The sequence below is a fragment of the Macrobrachium nipponense genome, chromosome 1, assembly GCF_015104395.2.
Source record: "Macrobrachium nipponense isolate FS-2020 chromosome 1, ASM1510439v2, whole genome shotgun sequence".
In the NCBI taxonomy this organism is placed as follows: domain Eukaryota; kingdom Metazoa; phylum Arthropoda; class Malacostraca; order Decapoda; family Palaemonidae; genus Macrobrachium; species Macrobrachium nipponense.
This window is the reverse complement of record NC_087200.1, coordinates 126,177,423-126,196,981: the sequence shown is the minus strand read 5'-3', so window position 1 is coordinate 126,196,981 and position 19,559 is coordinate 126,177,423. Positions and strand designations below refer to the sequence as shown.

Below are 19,559 nucleotides of genomic sequence, written 5' to 3'. Positions count from 1 at the left end.
CAGACTAATACACAAATTACTGAAAATCTGAATTCCTGCAACCTTAGAGCTTACAGAAACCTAAAGAATTTCTCTAGTAAATTCTTGTTATAGAGTTATTTTTAAAGACAATTATTTGAGTTCAACAGCCGATAGATCAAACTATTTGTTGGAAATGAGAAGTGATAACTGGGGCTGCATGAAGTTACGTTATGAATTTAAATCATAGAAAGCAATACAACTACAATGACGAACATGTACCACATGTAATCATCTTCAAGTAACTGTTCTTATATTAATAAAAGAAGGACAATTAATTGTAGGTTCAATATCAATAATTATTGATTTTCCTTTTAAGACCAAATTCAAACTCAGTGTTGTATAAAGCATATTTTTCAACGGGTGCATTCTTCACAGTCGAAATACCTTACATTACGTTCTTGAGAAAGATGTTGTTGTCAGAGACTCATTTATTAAAGTGATGATCAACAAACTTCAACTGGACCACGACTTTTAAATCAAAATTAAATTCATGAACAAAAACGCCCTAAAATTAAAGAAGTCAAATCACTGTAATTTTAAACTAACCAATACTTTCACTTACATTACCCTTCTCTTGTATAAAAAAAGAAATAAAAAAAATGGTATTTTTATTATAAAATAAGGTTTCACACATACTTACCGAACAATTACATAGCTATAGCGCTTCTTACCTTACGGCATCGAAAATTCCTAAATTTCTCGGCGCTAATTGGCGCTGCTGACGTGTAGGTGATACAACCAACCCGCCCACTTTCGGGGATCCCCGGTACTACTGAGCTTTGCTTGACAATTCGTTGAGCCACCCCGTCCATCTGTGGGGAGGAGGGAGGGCTTTAATCATGTAATTGTTCGGTAAGTATGTGTGAAACCTTATTTTATAATAAAAATACCATTTTCACACATGAAACTTACCGAACAATTACATAGCTGAATCCACATTACCCGGCTGGTGGGTATATGGACTTTAAATGCAAATAAGAAAAAACTCACATTGCAAGAATGTTGTAGTACCTTACCTCGTGAGAGAGCAGCTGCAGGAGAATACTGCCTCTGGTCGGCGCTCTCATCACTTGTAGGGAACGTGGCAGTAGTGGCCAGGATCGTTCCTACTACTAGTGGGTATTCTGCAACCATGGAGGTTCACCGATGGTTGATCAGAATGAAATAATATGCGCCCTTGCGCCCCTGGGCTGTGACCAGATTAAAAATAACAATCAAAGACCATCACCTACACATAACCATAAAAAATAATAAACAAACCCTACCATAAAAACTGGCGGGTACTCCTGGTACCGTGTACCCCCAGGCTTCCCCAAAACTCGACCACCTTCTCATCAAGACGAAGAGATAGTCAAAAGGAAGGGGAATTGGACCAAATCCCCCTATGCTTCCTTTCCCAACACCATGCCCATCACCGACAAAGGTCCTAAACGACAACAATTATCAAACGTTGCTTCTACATCCTTCAGGTAATGGAGAGCAAAAACCAATCTCGACCTCCAGAACGTAGCTTGCAAAATAGAGCTAGCGACGTATTATGTGTAAAAGCCATGGAAGTCGCTACTTGCCCCTAACCTCGTGGGCTTTAACTTTACACACCTGTAGAGTCTGATCTCTTACTGACGTGTGCTTCCTGAATCAGGCTCCTTAAAAGACGAAATTTGCGTTCTTGACATAGGATGGCTCGGATCTTTAACCGAACACCACAATCGGTTCGAACTTCCTCTCAAAGCCTTTGTTTTAGGAATATAAAATTTCAGTGCTCTCACCGGACACAAAGACGTTCTTCGTCCTCTTCTCCCTACAATCCTGACAAGCTTTCGAATGGAGAGAAAACGAGGCCATGGCTCGAAGGATCTTCATTCTTCGCTAAAAAATCCCGAGTATAGGCACACACAGCTTTGTCTTGTGTAAATCCTATCTCTTTACTCATTGCTTGCATCTCGCTGATTCTACTAGCTGAAGCTAAGGCGACTAAGAATAACGTCTTCTTAGTAAGATCCTTCAAGAAGCCGAATTAAGAGGTTCAAAATTCGCTTTAGAGAGCCAGGACAATACCACGTCTAAATTCCAGTCCACTAAACCTGGTCTCCTTGTCCTAGTGGACTCAAAAGATTTAATCAAGTCGCTGATGTCCGAGTTATTAGATATATTTAAGTTTCTATCAAGTCGCTGATGTCCGAGTTATTAGATATATTTAAGTTTCTATGTTTAAAAAACTGATGCCAACATAGATCTGTATCCTTTTATTGTCGAAGTCGATAACTTCCTAACGTCCTCTCAGATATATTAGGAAGTTTGCTATCTCTTGTATAGAGGTTTTAGAAGAAGTTGTGTGACTTTCTCTGCACCAATTTCTAAAAACTCCCCATTTTGACTGATAGAGTTTGGCCGAAGAGGCTCTTCTACAGTTAGCAATAGCCTCTGCCGCTCTTCTTGAAAAACCTTTCGCTCTGACCAGGTCCCGGACAGTCTGAATCCTGTCAGAGCGAGATACGACAACCCTTGGTGATTTCTGTCGAAATGGGGCTGTTTGAGTAGCGATGGAATTTGTGGCAGAAGCCTGGGAAGTCTACTAACATCCTCAGGAGATCCGGGAACCACTCCTTTCTGGGCCAAAAAGGAGCTATTAGAGTCATCGTAACGTTCTGGTGACTCTGGAACTTGTTTAATACCTCTCTGATCATCGCAAATGGTGGAAATGCGTAAACATTCAGACCTGACCAGTCGAGAAGCATTGCATCCTTTTGTTTTCCAGGCTAACGGGTCCGGGACCGGAGAACAGAATAGAGGAAGCCTGTTGTTCCTGGACGTTGCAAAGAGGTCTATCGTTGGTTGTCCCCACAACTGCATAGATCCTGACAAACTCTGATATCCAATGTCCACTCTGTCGGAAGAACCTCCTGATGCGCACGACTGAGTTCGTCTGCTAAAACGTTGAGCTTCCCTTGCACGTACCTGGGGAAGAGAGTCACTTTGTGCGCATTCGCCCACAGAAGAAGATGCTCCGTCATTCTGTACAGGGAGAACGAATGTGTCCCTCCCTGTTTTCTTATATATGACAGCGCTGTGGTGTTGTCCGAGAACACCGCAACTTTCTTCCCTTCGACTAGAGGGGTGAAACTTTGAAGCCCAAGAAAAATTGCTTTCAGCTCTTTTATGTTGATATGAAGACCTCTCTCCTGTTCCGTCCAGATACCTGATGTCTTCTCTTTCCCCAACAGGGCTCCCATCCTGAGTCCGATGCGTCGGCATAAATTCTAGCTCTGGATTCGTTCTTTCGAGGGACAAACCTCCTGAGCTCTTTCCTCCGACAACCACCAACGAAGATCTTCCTTGATTTCCTCGGAGATCGGAATAACAGTCGAATCCGGTTGAATTTTCCGGTCCCAATTGGTCTTTAGGTAGAATTGTAGCGTCCTCATGTGAAGTAGACCAAGTGTAACAAGTCTCCACCGAAGCGAGAGTCCCTAACAGGCTCATCCACTCCAGAGCCGTGCAGGACGAGCGGTTTAAACAGCTTCCGTACAGTCGCAAGGAGGGAGACTATTCTCCTTGGGGAGAGAAAAACCCGAAAAAAACTTGTGAGGCCAGAATCATCCCCAAATATGGAATCTTCTGACTCGGTACTAACTGTGACTTCTCTAAATTCATTACTAATCCCAGTTGCTGTGTTAATATTAGTGTCCGATTTAAATCCCTCACACACTGGGAGACTGGAGTCGGACCTTAGAAGCCAGTCGTCCAGATAAAAAGCAATATTGATTCCCATCAAATGTAACCATCGACTTACCGGGGCCAGGACTCGAGTAAATACTGTGCGGGGCTGTCGAAAGTCCGAAACAGAGCGCTCTGAACTGATAAACTCTGCCGTCGAAAACGAACCGTAGATATTTCCTGGAGCTCCGATGAATAGGTACATGGGAAATATGCATCTTTCATGTCCAGCGATACCATCCAGTCTCCTGGTCGAAGAGCTGACATAACCGACCGGTTGGTTTGGTTCCATATGAAACTTCGTCTTCAGAACAAAGATATTGAGAGCACTCACATCCAGGACCGGCCTCCAGCCCCCGATGACTTGGGGACTTGGGGAACGAACAGCCTGTTTGTAAAAGCCCGGTGAGATGTCTTCCACTATTTCTATGGCCTTCTTGGTAATCAGGGCTTCTACTTCCTTGGCAAGAGCCAAAGCTCTTTCTGATCCCTGCGAGTATGCTGTCAAGGCGATGGGAATACTCGACAGTGGTGGATCTTGCACAAACGGGATCACATAACCTTCTCTTAATACTGTGATCACCCACTGTTCCGCCCCTCTTTGACTCCATTCCCGCCAAAAACAGGCGGAGTCTTGCTCCTACAGGTGGTGTGAGGGTAAAATTCCTACTTGTCCGACTGTCTCGAGGGTGGTTTCTTACTGGTTGTGGCCTGTGGACGCAAATTAGTCCTTGGTCTGGGTTGCCATCTAGACTTCCTCCGCAAAAAGGTTGCTTCTGAAGAGGTGACCCTTTAGCTCCTGTAGGTGGTGTCTCCTTGGGACGTCGCGTCGACGAACGAGTCAATAAGTGTTGGTAGACTTTTTCTCTAGATCTGCGAGAACTTGCTGAATACCTGTTCAGGGAATAAATGCGACTTACATAAAGGCGCAAACATGAGAGCGACTTCTGGTTAGAAGTTACTCCTTGGAGGTGAAAGAGCACCAAAGTTCTCTCTTTTTTTAGGACGCCCAGAGTAAAAAGAGATGCAAGCTCCCCTGAGCCATCCCTGACTGCTTTGTCGGCACACGATAATACATCAAGCCAGTCTGTCACCAAGCTATCTTCAGAGACTGACAATCCTCTATTTTCCTTGCTAATGCAGCAATAGTCCAAGTCTAAGAAGCTGAAACTTCTATTACCTTAAATAGGTTCTTAATCAGGTGGTCGAAATCAGGCGAAGAGAAGAAAATTTTCGCCGACGAAAACGCTGTCCTTCTGTTAGCATCCACCAGACCTGAGAAATCTCCTTGGGCGGAGGCAGCGACTCCCAAAGTAGGGTCTCCGGTAGCATAAAATTTATATGTCTTCTGTAACTTGGACGGTGGGACAGCGAAGGCGGCTTTAACAGACTCCCTCTTCTTCTCCAGCCACTTCTCTGCTTCTTTGAAGACTCTTTTCGCTGATTGCGAAAGCACCAGTTTAGGTAAACTCGCCGAAGTACTTTCCTATCCTTAACAAAGGTAGAAGGAGGCGAAGATAGAGGAGCTGGCTCGAATTCCGTATAAGAAGCCAACAAAAACTTCATTAAGTTGGAGTAAGCAGAAGCCGCTTTCGACTCTTGTTCCGACTGATCCTCCCCATCCGACATTGTCGACTGCTTGGCTTCTTCATCCGTATAAGACTTAACTTTCTTCAACGACTTAACTAAGTCCTGAAGCTGTCTCAACGGTTCCAAAAAGCTTCTTCTTTGTTGTTCGCATCATCTCCCGATGGTGAGGGCGAAGGAGACAACTTCCGTTGATGAAAACTTGCGAGTCGAACTCTCTCTCTCGTTAGCGGCGAACGAGTCGAAACTTTCCTTGTTTCAGTCGGCGAGACAAAACCATGCGAAGTCCGACACTGATACCTCCCGAGATCGTTTGCAAACAGCACCCGAACCTCTACTAGGCGAAAGATACACAGGGTTCTCCCCAAACCAAAAGCTTACCGACGGGGTTTGAGGACTCTTTTCCCTCCCTCTCTTCACAGGTGATGACGAATTATCCAATGGCACTGCGCGCCTTTTCAACGGGCGTGACACTTCACTCCACTTCTTTCGCCTGGTATCAGGAGAACACACCTCCGAGTCCGACGACAAACCTACACCAGACACATATTCACCTTTCCAGTGGTGTCTCTTTACAGAAATCGAGTCGAAATTCACGACTGAGTCGACGGCCGCCCGTGGGCAAACCCCTCCAGTCTCCCTTCGACTCACGGTAATGTCTTCTCCCAGGTGCTGGGGAGCGGGACAGTGACCTCGGTCTAGGAGACGTGGAAGGGACGGACAGCCGCCTCCTCGGATACGACACTTGCACTTTTCACTTCACCAGACTTAATCACAAATTCACGAAAAGATGTACCTAAATCCATGACAGATTTAGCAAGCAGCTCAAATTTCCTATCCATCTATTTTCTAATTGGGCAATGGTGTCGGAATCAGAAGCATGGGGAACCTGAGCCGGAGTAAGGTTGTACTGAAGTAGGAGGACTATCAATAGGAGAGACGTTTGACAAAATAGGAGAAGACAAAGCGGGCTTCTTGCCTCTGACGGCAAAGGAGTTTGACTCTAATCTAGAACTACTATCAGCCCTAATGGCTAGCCTTTTCTTTTCCTATCTTTTTCCATGCTTATCAAGATGAGACAAAAAACTCTTCCATCCTTGATCATCTAGATCTTCACATTCATTACATGTACGCTCTTTAGTACACTCTTGCCCCCTACATTTTACGCACTTTGAGTGGGGGTCATAACATAACTTGGCTAATCTAGTTTTGCAGCCTTCGCTGCAAAACCTAACAGATGAACCTGAATCTGACATAACTCACACTAAACAGATGAATAAAGAAAGCAGCTAAAGCCGTCAAAACACAAAAAACAACCAAGAAAATTGTACTTCACCAAATCGGGTGTCAAACAAAAATGGCGAACAGTTGACTGCAGCGAAATAACACAGGTGTTTCACCGTGGGCGGCAGAAAACGAATTGTCAAGCAAAGCTCAGTAGTACCGGGGATCCCCGAAAGTGGGCGGGGTTGTATCACCTACACGTCAGCAGCGCCAATTAGCGCCGAGAAATTTGGAATTTCGACTGCCGTAAGGTAAGAAGCGTATAGCTATGTAATTGTTCGGTAACAGTTTTCAATGTGTGAAAACCTACAGTCTAATTCTTTACCAAGGAACATTGTTTGTAAGGCAATGGAGGTTCCGGAAAGAATTGAAGACGACAACTATGCGTTCACCGTCCTCATTAAGGCCCGGGGAATTCTCTAGTCCTAGGTCTTTAGGCTGCTCGTAATTTTCGTAGAATTCCTCTGGCAACAGGAGCTGATCTTCCTCGGAGAATTCATTCTTGTAAAGACGATTTTCTCTCTTCCCAAAGTAATCTTTGTGCTGACTTACAATTTGCAAATCTGAGAAGTTAAACGGGATATTATTATGTGACACTGATGAAATTTGCACATAGACAAAGAAAAATACAATTAGGTGAATACACAACAGGGTGAACATGAAGTTCAGCTATATGAACCAGATTACTCCATTCGTTTAGCCAACCGATAAACCTAACAAATTTAAATAAGTTGATATGTAATAAAAAGAAACTTTGAACAAACGGTTTATACGAGAAAATTTCTCTCTGTGCTTATTGTACGAGAAAATACCATATCGTGTCAGTGTGTTTTATTATGCTGATTATCAAAATAACTAAAAGCTGACTCACACATCGGAGATTCAAACCCACTTGTGTGGTAACGGGTATAATACGAATGAATTACATCGTTATTACGATGTGTGTTGGCGACAACTAGCTGTTGCATGTTTCTGTTGTGATCAAGCCACACAAACTGTCAAAAGTCATGTCATGCCGACGTAAGTGTCGTTATGCCCTCTCGACTGACGTAATGAGATTATGGCAGATGTAAGTAGCGAGTTCGACGTACGGTGTCTATTGTGACGTACGCGATGAACTTGGTAACCCTTCAGTTTGCGGAGAGGGGTTGCGCAATGCGCAGTAGCCACATTGTGACGCTTGCGATCCCAGCCATAAAAGGCAGCATCCCAGCTGTCAGGTCAACACTCTACCTTGACCTCTTGTGGCCTTGGATGCTTTCCTTGCTGTGCCCTTTGTGGGACCATCAGTTATGCTGCAAAACGTTGTGAAGACTGTGAGGAAGAATGGCACACAAGGACTGCAGAGCTAAGTACATCTGAAGCAGCTGCCCCCAGCCATGGTTCAGATGACTCCCGTCGGTTCCATTTCAGCAAAGATTCATCTTAGTCAATGTCTTTAGTCCCGACTGACGTCGAGGAGGAACCAGTCTTGGAATCCAACTCCGAGTTGGATATCCTTGCCAACGACAAGGAGCTTCGTATGGAGAAAACTCCTTGTGTCGTCCTGTCAGACTCCGAGGAGAGGATGTTGGAGGAATGGCTGCAGGAACACCTCTTCCTTTGTAAACACAGTTTGTCAGAAAAACCAAAGATGCTAGGATTGAAACGGGTAACTGTTCTTCCCTGTATTGATTTCATATGTTGTGTTTTTTCCTGATCATCCAAGATATCATAATATACAAGATTTTCATGTGTTATACCTGCTGTTTCCAAATATATTAATAAATTTCCCTTTTTCTTTTCCTGTAGTTCGCTGCTGCTTACGCTGCCCTTCCTGATGCCCCTGAGGAAGCTGAAGCTGCTGCTGGTGGGTACGATGGGGACGTGACCGTTGTCCCCACCAATGAGGAAAGGAGGCCAAACAGAAGAAGCTCGACACCAAAAGTCCGTATTGTTGTTGTTTTTTATCTAAAAATAACAATAACACAATATCTACATTATTTCAACAATTAAAATTTCAAACCTAAGAATTTGTTTGCAACAATTTTCTTCAATATTTCCCCATACAAAATTAATACAAACCATCTCGCATGATTTTTCAAAATCTTTTTCCTGGTTTTTATTTTTCCAATGAAATATATATGACATTTGTGTGATAAATAATATTTTTTTCTTTAAGTGTTACACATGCCAAAGTGGCCAGGAGGTTCTCATTGACCAGGTGAATCCAAATCCCAGAGAGGCCAACTGGAATCGCCACCTGAAGAAGGTTGCGAAGGACTGTGCTGAGATTGACCTGTCTTTCCATAATTACCTTCAGACAGAAATCGGGTTTCTTGTCCAGAGACCACAGAAGGCATCGAGGGAAAACTGAAAGCATAATTCAACCTGTTCCCACATACGTGATATGCGTTTGCGGAAATGGACCAAGAAATATCGTCACCCAGAGCTTTAATTCCTCATCCTGCTGTTCCTTGGGCATCCTTCGCGAAACAGCCTGTGCCTTCAACATCCTTTGTGAATCAGCCTGTGCCTTCGACATCCTTCACGAATCAGCCTGTGCCTTCGACATCCTTTGCGAATCAGCCTGTGCCTTCGACATCCTTTGCCAGTCAATCAGCTTCTCAACCGGAACAACTTTACCACGTGTTGCGTAGCAAATAGCTTTGTTTCAGGGGATCGCCTGTCTCCTCGGGCAAGCAGCGTTCCTGGTGGTGGGTCGTCAACACCCACACAAGTCATGACACTGCCGTCGCCCCCAACACTATCGAATCTCAGCCAAGTCGCCAGTGACAGTTTCCTGGATAACATATTTCCCTGTTCGACAAGTCCGGCTACAAGTACGCCTCGTAGTCCCTCAAATGTCATTACCACGACAGATCCTTGTAATAAATAGTGTAATTTGCTTTCCTGTTCTTTCTCCTTTTTGTTATTGTTAACACAATAACAAAAAGGAAATTTCTTATGATTGTTTTCTCTAATAATGTTTTAATGTTAATTCTTGTAGCACCTTTGCTATATAATATTATAAGTTATTCTGCAAGTATATATACATTGAAATCTTGTATATTTTTCTATTAAAAGTTTATTTTGATTGCCAGTTGTTTCTCCTTTTTGATATTGTTAATCAATAAACAAAAGTAAACTTTGCGTAACTGTTTATCTAAGAACGGTAATGTGAATTCCTTTTGAACTTTTATATATTTCGTACTGTAAAATCTCATGCTAATGTTCAATATAAATATATATATATACTTGTCTAATATAATAAATTTTGTTAAATGTTTATATTGTGTATGTACTAAACATTTTCCTAATCGCAATAATAACTTTTTATAATGTTCAATACAGTAAAAACTTTGGACACTACAACCCCTCTCTAATATTTTAAAGGCAATTATACTTGAGAAATGAATGAAGATTAATAAAAAAAATAATTTCAGAATTTCATGTAAAGATACATGGCAACAAAGTTACGTGTATATATATATAAAATCCAACGTGGTCATGATACAGTTACGCACGTCGTAATGTCACTGCGTACGTCGGTTGCCGTCCGCAAAACACTGTTAAAAGTGGGCGTGGCCTAGATAATCGGCGACATATGTGTACAACGTACGTAACGCTTTCGTAATTATATATTGCATACGTGGTACTGGTGTCATCAACTGTTTTTTTTATTTTATTTTATTTATTTATTTGTTTTTTGTAGCCCAAGGTCGGCGACTGACACCAAACGAAGCCTTTATGCAGTTGCGGTCTTGAATCGCTGATGTGTGATTCGGGCTTTAGCCATTACAAATATGTTACAAAATACTGCAATGTCCCCTCTTCACAAGTATTGTAACACAACATTTAACCTAGACAAATACAATAAAAAAATCATTCTAATATTAAAGAAATAACGTAAGTCGATTATTTCCTAAAGGAATACATCTCTCTGAAGTGGATGAAGAGCTAAGGTGGAACGACCACCCTTAAGTTTTGTGGGACTAGTGTGTGTGTGTTTGACAGTAACATTTGAAAACCACTATTCTTGAATATCTAGATCTAACTGGTTTATACAGTATATATAGCTGAAAGCTAAAAAGTATGCCCATTCACTTAAAACTATGAAAAGTATCTTCTTTACACCTGACGCAAGAATTTAAATTTCCGCGACACAAAAATATCCTTTTAAATAATGAGCAAAATGCTCTCTGCTTCCCAACGCGTCATTTATATCTACTGAGCCTTACCTACATTAGCTGCTGGATACTTCCTCACAGCGTCTGAGGTCAGCAATCTGGCTTCTGCCAATGCGGCTTTCACAATGCTCTCCTGTAATGCACTCGATGAAAACCTGACGTCCTCTTGGCGCATGAGCCGCCACGACTCCAGCTGGTCCAGTAACACTGTCGAGACACTGACGAGGGCAGTAACGTATCTCTGCGGAAAAAGGAATATTGTTTCTTTAAATAATCCTCGAAATGCATTACCAAAGTGGTGGAGTTTGAATGGTTAATTTTCCAGTCATGGAAATTCTCGGGTATCTACAAATGAAGTCGCCTTCATCACGAAGATTTCACACAACTGATTTGAAAAGCATTACACTATTACGTTATTCAGTTTTGGAACTAAATCCCTGGTAGTAAATGGTTTTCGGATTGTTTGAAATGTAGCTATCCGAGAATATTGCAGTTTTTTTTAATACCTAGAAGTTCGCACTATGCAATCGTATCTGCTCACGAGTTTTGCAGAAAGTCTTATTGTGTCCTTTGTTAATTAAGCGTTCCGCAAGCATATATATATATATATATATATATATATATATATATATATATATTCATATATATCTATATATATAATAGATAATTATATATATATATCATATATATTATATATATATATATAATAATATATATATATATCATATATATATATATATATATATATATATATATATATATATTGTATTTGTGTGTGTGGGTGCAATTTCTATTAAAATCAGTGGTTTTACTTACGGAGACTATCTTTTTATTTACACTTTGAATCCGTCTATACTTCTTTTTCCGTTCAGGTAAGCTTCTCAAGAAGAGAGTCGGCGGGATCTTTCATTTACTTCTTATCCTAGTGAAGCAAGCGTAGATGATGTCGAAGGGCATCTCCTGTTATGTCAAGGGGAATGACGCCAGAGTAACAGATTCTCCGTAGAGAAAAATCGATGTCTGGGCCGCATGTAGGTACATTTGTGAACAGACTTTCTACGTTCGTTACGGGCCCAACCCCAAGGTGTGGCACAGTGTCAAAGAGTTAGAGAAATGTTGTGGACCTCCGGACCAATAGATAAAGCATTTCATACAGTTTCTTTATGACCAGGTGGACCGGAAGAAGTTACATAAATCTGAGTGACTCTAAACCGGCTGTCGACGTTTAAAGTTGAAGTTTTTTTGTCACATAAGGTCATTTATTCCCTGTGCCTTTAATTAAGAGAATAAATGAACCCTTCCCTTAATTGTCGCCCTCGGATGTATCCTCCCAGTGCCTCTGCGGTTGTTAATTTGTTGTGTTCGAACCAAGCTCTAGCAAGGGAGCCTGACACGAGATTTTTGCCTCGCTTGAATACGTTGATAAATCGTATTCTAGGCGTGAGGGCGGATGGCCTCCAACCTCATACGCCTTCGTGATTTATAAGTAACCAAAATCATATTCTATTTAACGCAGCGTTTGCCATCAGAAGAGCAATCTGGGAAGCTGAAGAAGGGAAATACTGTGCAAAGGTCAGCTGCGAAAGCCGTAGAACATTTAAGTAAAGGAAACAAAAAACTAAACTATAGTGATGCCGCTCACCAATAACAATGGGTTTCTTGTCTGGGAGGATTCAAGGAAGAAAACAGCTAATCTAATCTAGTTACACAAGTGACACAACCAACCATAACAACAGATTGTCTCAACTTTTTCTGAATAAACGTGACAAATAATACACATATTGACTGACCAACTTTTTGCATCTATAAAAGGATATGACTCATATTCGAAGGAAATGGCTGAATTGGAAACATGGCACCTTCAGCATGGTCAAGTTGTGTTTATGCCTTAAAACATCTTAACAATTCTTTAAATGCCCCAAATAACCAGACTATTACCCATTTTCAAGTTCAGAAGTATCTTTTGGAAGTGGATTGCCAGCAGGCTAAATCGAGTTGCTATCATAAATACTCACCTCACTCAAATTCAGTGCATTTTTGCCCTCTTCAAAAATATCCAAGTCAGCGTGCCGTTCGTAGAGAGACTTAAGTTCTCTTACAATGGCCAAAATGTCACCAGGTAAAAGAAATTTATCTTTTATGGCAACCGATGCAGCTGTCAGATTATCTGCTGCCCTACTTGGGTGCGTCTCATTGGAGGCCAGAAAGAAGTTCCATTGAGTTCTACAGTTACTGTTGATGGAAGAAGAGTAAATTTTACTAAGTAGAAAACAAGTAGGTATCCACAACAACCTGACAAACATGACGAGAGAAATACTGAAATTGGATAACGGCTTCGGGGAAAAAACAATTATGTAGCTACACTCTTGTAAGTAATGTTGGTTTTGAATACAGTATACAGTATGATTGTTTTTATACTATAAGAGATATTGTGTACTGTAAAATGCTATTCATATATAGTAATAATAATGATTGGAATGTCTTATGTAATGTATACTAGATCTCACAATAGTGCAATTTAGAATGATTAATGTTTCTTAACAATAACGTAATAGAGAGAGGAAATTTTATCAAGCTACCATATGTTCTGAATCCAAAAAGTTTTGCCTTTTGAGAATTACTGGGAATAATAACTGCACAAAAGCAAGCACATGGCTATTACGTCATTTAGACTCTGATCACGTATTGTCCTGGACGGGTCCGTTTTGGTCCCAAACGTTTTGCATTTAATGACGCCATCCTTTTTTTGCTAAAATGATATATGGGGTCTTGCTTTCAACTGAAGACATAATTCATATTCAGAATCCGTGTAGTGTAGATTTCAAAAGAAGTTCTCGCTCTCACTCTCAGATCCATTTAATAAAACTTTTCCTTGTAACGTAAATTGTGTTTTAATTGGTCACTCTATTAACTGATTGTGAAATCTATACAAACATTATGACAGTGTAGTATTTCTCGTAACTGCGCCTATCAGAAAAGTCTGTTTAGTGAATTTCAAGCAGCTGCATTTGACGCAATCTTGTGAAAGCTTGAGAGAGATTGTGTAAAAAGGTCAAGCGAATTTTACAAGTTTAACCAGAGTCGAAACATATTCTGAAGTTTGAAGATGTATTATTCAAACCGAGTTGATTTTCGTGAAAGTAGTTGAAATTGATTTGTGTTTATTAGACCGGTCAATTAAGTAAGATTTTGTAGTGAATTATTTCATTTTACAATCTCCATTTTGTGTTTTTGTGATTTAAAATGATTGACTTAGATTTTACACACCTTGGTGTTTCTTGATAATTCAAGTCTTGTTTAATAATTTGATTCATTAATTAATTTTTGTGTTTTTTCAAGTAATGGTAATTTTTCTTCAAAGTTATATTTTGAATTTATATTACAAATTTCGAATGATGAATAAATTTCTGTATTTAAAGTGTTACTATAGCTTCATTTATTAGTATTTCGTTCCTGTAGTTTTGAAGTAACTCTGATTGGAGAGGCGGTTTCATTTGTCTGCTGGAGAGGTAAGGTACCCTTTGATTAGCGTTAGTTAGCATATATGAATACTTCACAATTGTTTTGATAAACTTTAATATATGATACTTAACATTGTTGTTAAGTTTTTAAAGGATCACTGTTGCCTTTAGAGTATTCAGTCATATTTTATTTGTTATAAGAGTTCGGGTATCTGGCTGTAGTGAGGTAAGTTTTGAATTCTATGATTGACAAGTGTAATAACCATGCATTTATAACACATCGTGAGGATATAAATAATCAAATTTGATCACCCATATAAAACAGAAACTTACACACTTTAATCTTACCTAAAGTCAGGCATCTCTGCCCACACGGAGTCCCATCCACATTTCCATATCCCACTTAATTCCGTTGGTAGGCTGTGGTTGGGGCACTGTACATAAGTAAATCCCCCCGGGGGAGTGGCTGACAGGGAGTATGTCTGATTCAGAACTGTCCGGATTTCTTTAGGACACCGTACTAGAAAGAAGAGATAAAAATCATAAAACAGGTCACACATATACAGGGTGTCCATAAAGTCATTCCCTGATAAATGAAATGAAGAACTTTAAAATCATTGCGGTTATGACCGTACAACTTTCACATTCTGTTGAGCAATTACTAAAGTTTCTTTTGTTTGCCTACAGATGCCACTGTGATCACTCCATCCGCCAGCTGAAGAATAGCAGAAATGGGGTCATTGCAGGAGAAAGCCCAGTGTGTGTTATGGTACCACGAAACAAAATCACCTGTTGCAGTTCAACGCAAGTTCAGAAATGAGCATCGACGAGATCCACCAGATTTTGAAAGCATTAAAGACTGGTATAAAAAGTTCACAGAGCCGGGAAGTGTTGAAGACCGCAAGAGAAGCGGTAGACCCACAGTGTCAGTGATGCATCCGCTGGATTGGGAGAGATGGCCCAACAGAATGGCCACCACGTTCACCAGAGATTACCCTTCTTGATTTTTTCCTACGGGGTTATATCAAGGATAGTATTCAGTACACCAGTACCTAATGTTGAAACCCTAAAAGCAAGGATAACAGCCGCTCAATCGTACTATGGAGATGTTGGAGAATACCTGGCTTGAGATAGAATTTTCGATTTTGAGTACTCCGGGCAGCAAAGGGACACATATTGAAATTTATTAGTAATGTAAAAAAACGTTAGTCATTGTTCTTGAAATTGAAGAAAACCTTATACCTCTACCTAACATGGTTTGTGTGTAATAAAGGTCTGAAATCTGGAAAAGACCCTATGGACACCCTGTATATAGGCATAAGTGTATGTGTATGTATATATATATATATATATATATATATATATATATATATATATATATATATATATATATATATATATATATATATATATATATGGGGTATTTTCAAAGGAGTGACAGAATTTGTTACTCTTTAATTAAGTAGTGTTCAAAGGAGTTACATTTCAAAAGAGTGACAGTGGGGGTAGAGATGGGACAATGACAGAAAAAGGGACAAATAAGTGAAATCTTATTGATTGGACTTGGCATAAAAATTCAGTAACTGCTTTAACATAAAAAACTATTTTTAAAATATTAAAAAAATATTTAATCTTTAATTTTCATCACTGGTAACCTAACCATCACTCATATTCCGATCATAGACAGTGGCTGCATTAAAATGAAGATTGTATGTAATCCCCCTTAGGTAGTCATCAAGAGAGGCAGTTCCATATCTGGCTAAAACAGCAACAAGTCGCTGTTCCCTTTGGATTTGTTCTTCTTTCTTTTGCAGCTAGTTATTCCAAGCAATCAGCCGCTCCATATTTTGGTGTGTTCGATGTTCTTTTAAAAATTCTTTAATGATTAAAAGAACTCCCATGTGATAACGTTCCACCACCGTTTCAATCCTTCTGTGCCAGGCTTCCAAATTATTATTAGTTCTCGGAAGATTGTATGGCTGCATGGGATGAATACTCCATTCACAGTTGGAGGAAATCTTCTCGGTGGGTGACGCTGCTGAGTCATTTTGGTCGTCCTCTTCGCCCCAGCAACAATGGATCTTCCCAGCACGAACGTATCTCCAAAATAATTGTACACTGTTTCAGTGTTATTCGAGCACAACTTGACAAATAATAAACCAGTATCTTAATTAATTAGACCATTTCTGTATGGTTAAAAGTTTAGGAAGTCAATTTAAGACTGAACTGCGGCCTTTGGCCCTTTGGGAGTTCTCAAACGAAGAAACCACTGTTTTACATAATCAGATATTTCCTTTCTTTACAGATATTTTGTTTTTGACACTATCGTTATGTCACTCCTTAGAATTTCTGCATTTTTTGTCAGTTTTGTCATATCACTCCTTTGGTAATAACTCATGATATATAGTCTATAATATATATAGTAATATATATATATATATAATATATATAGATATATATATATATATATATATCACTTTTTCTTTGGTAATAATCATGTATATATATACATATATATTATAATAATATATATACTAGATTATATATAATTATAGAATATATATATTATGTAGAATATATATACACATAAATGAATTTTTATTTTATCACGCCACCGTGATTCATATACTATATTCATCAAGCTACAAATGTCCATTAATATCCAATTCGCTCTTCCTCAGAATTAATACATTTTAATATATGTTAACCAAAGGTGAATTTTTAGTTGATGATAATTCTGTTCTCTCGTGGATTCGAACCAGCGTACAAAGGAAAAATCAGGACTTCAGTGACGCCTTTACCGACCCAGCCAACAAATGAGGTATAAATTGATATCGATTCCCACTTTACAAATCATTGTCGCACTTGGGCATTTGTAATCAGAATCGATATCAGCCCACCTCTACCATGATAACCCAGACGCACGTGCGTTTGCCGCACATAGCCATATTATGAATTTTTATCACATCTCTGTGAATCGATATCAATTTATACCTCACTTGTTGGCCTGGTCAGTAAAGGCGTCACTGAAATCCTGATTTCTCCTCTATGCGCTGGTTCGAATCCACGAGAGGACGGAATTATTATCAACTACAAAAGTCCCCTTCAGTTAACAAATATGAAAATATTTTAATACTAAGGTAGAGTGAATTGGATATTATAGGACATTTGTAGCTTAATGGCATATATATATATATATATATATCTATATATATATATATATAATAATATATATGATATATATATATATATATATATATATATATATATATATATATATATCATATATATATATATATACAGGGTGTCCATAAACTCTCTTTACAATTCAAAAAATGTATTACAAAAGCCATGGATGAGATACCTACCTCAGATTTGTTCTATGTACTCATCAGTTAACAAAGTTTTTAGTCACATTGCATTTGTGTACTTCAGGTACCCTGTTGATGAAAGAGGTACTGTTAAATGAACCCCTACAAAGTGGCTACTCCTCAAGGAAAGACCCAATGTGTGTCATGGTTTATTGAAACAAATTCGGATAGGCAGACTCAACGAAACTACACAACTAAGCATGGCACAAAAATTTTATGGAGACAGGGACAGTGTTGGATAAAGGGAGGAGTGGACAACCAAGAACATCTGAGGAAAACACTGGTCATGTAAGACAAGCCTTTGATCGCTCTCCTACAAAGTCCATCTGTACTACTGCCAGACACTTACAGCTACCACGTTCAACAGTCCACAAAGTCCTACACAAGAACTTGTGATTGTATCCTTACAAAGTGCAACTCATACAGGCATCCAGCCAAATGATAAACCAAGACAAAACAAGGTTTGTAGTTAACATGATGGAACAAATTTCTGAGGAGGTAACATTCCTCATTCGAGTTTGTTTTAGTGATGAAGCAACCTTTCATGTTTCAGGGAAACTAACACACACATTGTGAGAATCTGGGGATCAGTACATCCCTATGTGACTAGGGAACTTCATGGAGATAATCCAAAGGTGCATGTGTGGTGTGGGATCATGTGCAGTCAAATCAACGGTCCATTCTTCTTCAACGAGAGGTCAATTACTGCAGATGTTTACCATGACCTTTTGAATGAATATTTGCCACCCAACGAGATGACCTTCAACCATCCACCATTTTCCAGCATATTAGTACGTCACCATATTGGGGACAGCTCGTTCGTGGGTTCCTAAATCAAACATTTCTAGACTGGTGGAGTGGAAGGGATGGCCCAATACCCTGACCACTTTGTTCACCAGATGCCACTACCCTGGACTTCGTTCTATGGGGTTATGTTAAAGGTATTGTGTATTGAACCAAGATATGAAACACCACTGATCTCAAGCAAAAGATCACTGATGCCATTCCCATCACTGATGAGGCTTTGCTACAGTGAACAGGACAAAGAAATAGAGTACCGTCTTCATGTCCTTCATGCAACTAATGGTACCCATATAGAGGTGTATTAACTGAGGCAAAAAAAAAAAACTTCAGTATATACTCGTCATTTTGTGATAATTTCCACATATTTGGCTGTTCATTTCCTTTTGTAACATATTTTTCAAATTGTAAAAAGACTTTATGGACACCATGTACACACACTCACACATATATACATATACATACATTACATACATACATACATATATATATATATATATATAATATATATATATATTATATATATATATATATATATAATATATATATTATATATACATACATACATATATATATGTACTATATATATAATATATATATATATATATATATATATACATACTACATATATATATGTATATATATATATATATATATATATATATATATATAATATATATAAAAATATATCTATATATATATATATATATATATATCTCTACTGACGAATAAATCAGTAAAAGATACAAGAGGTAAAGCAATTCATTTAAGTCGAGTAATTATGTACATACTATACAGAAAAAGGATAGCTGAACGAAAAAGTAGAGGAAGGTAAACATTTTAATAAGGCAAATTGAGAATCTAAAACGTAGATGATAACAAAGACAGCAGAAAAAAAACAGTTACCAAAGCATACAAGCCACAAGCGTTGCATGAGCACCTGCACTCTGGACCAGGTCCGAATTTTAAATCAACTTAAAATCAAGCCTGCGGCTTCTAGGCTTTCTTCTTTCTTGCTTTCTGTTTTTCTTTCTTTTTTTTTTTACTAAAATCAGAAGAGGGACGAAATGAAAAAAAGGAAAAGTAAAGAAATTAGAGATAGCAAAAATGTACAAGAGGTGCAAACACACACAGACAAACACACTATA

General features: G+C 39.1%; 1 protein-coding gene across 3 annotated transcripts in view; it reads right to left on the bottom strand.

Moving 5' to 3' along the window:
- Positions 1 to 19,559, bottom strand: part of LOC135219606 (adhesion G protein-coupled receptor L1-like) — a 317,272-nt gene that overhangs the window by 98,072 nt on the left and 199,641 nt on the right. For all 3 annotated transcript variants that reach the window (XM_064256501.1, XM_064256499.1, XM_064256500.1), the window contains 4 exons: positions 14,588 to 14,759; positions 12,794 to 13,010; positions 10,830 to 11,019; positions 6,935 to 7,172 (listed from right to left, as the gene is read on the bottom strand). In XM_064256501.1, coding sequence (XP_064112571.1) covers positions 6,935 to 7,172; positions 10,830 to 11,019; positions 12,794 to 13,010; positions 14,588 to 14,759 — 817 coding nt within the window. The remainder of the gene's footprint in view (positions 1 to 6,934; positions 7,173 to 10,829; positions 11,020 to 12,793; positions 13,011 to 14,587; positions 14,760 to 19,559) is intronic.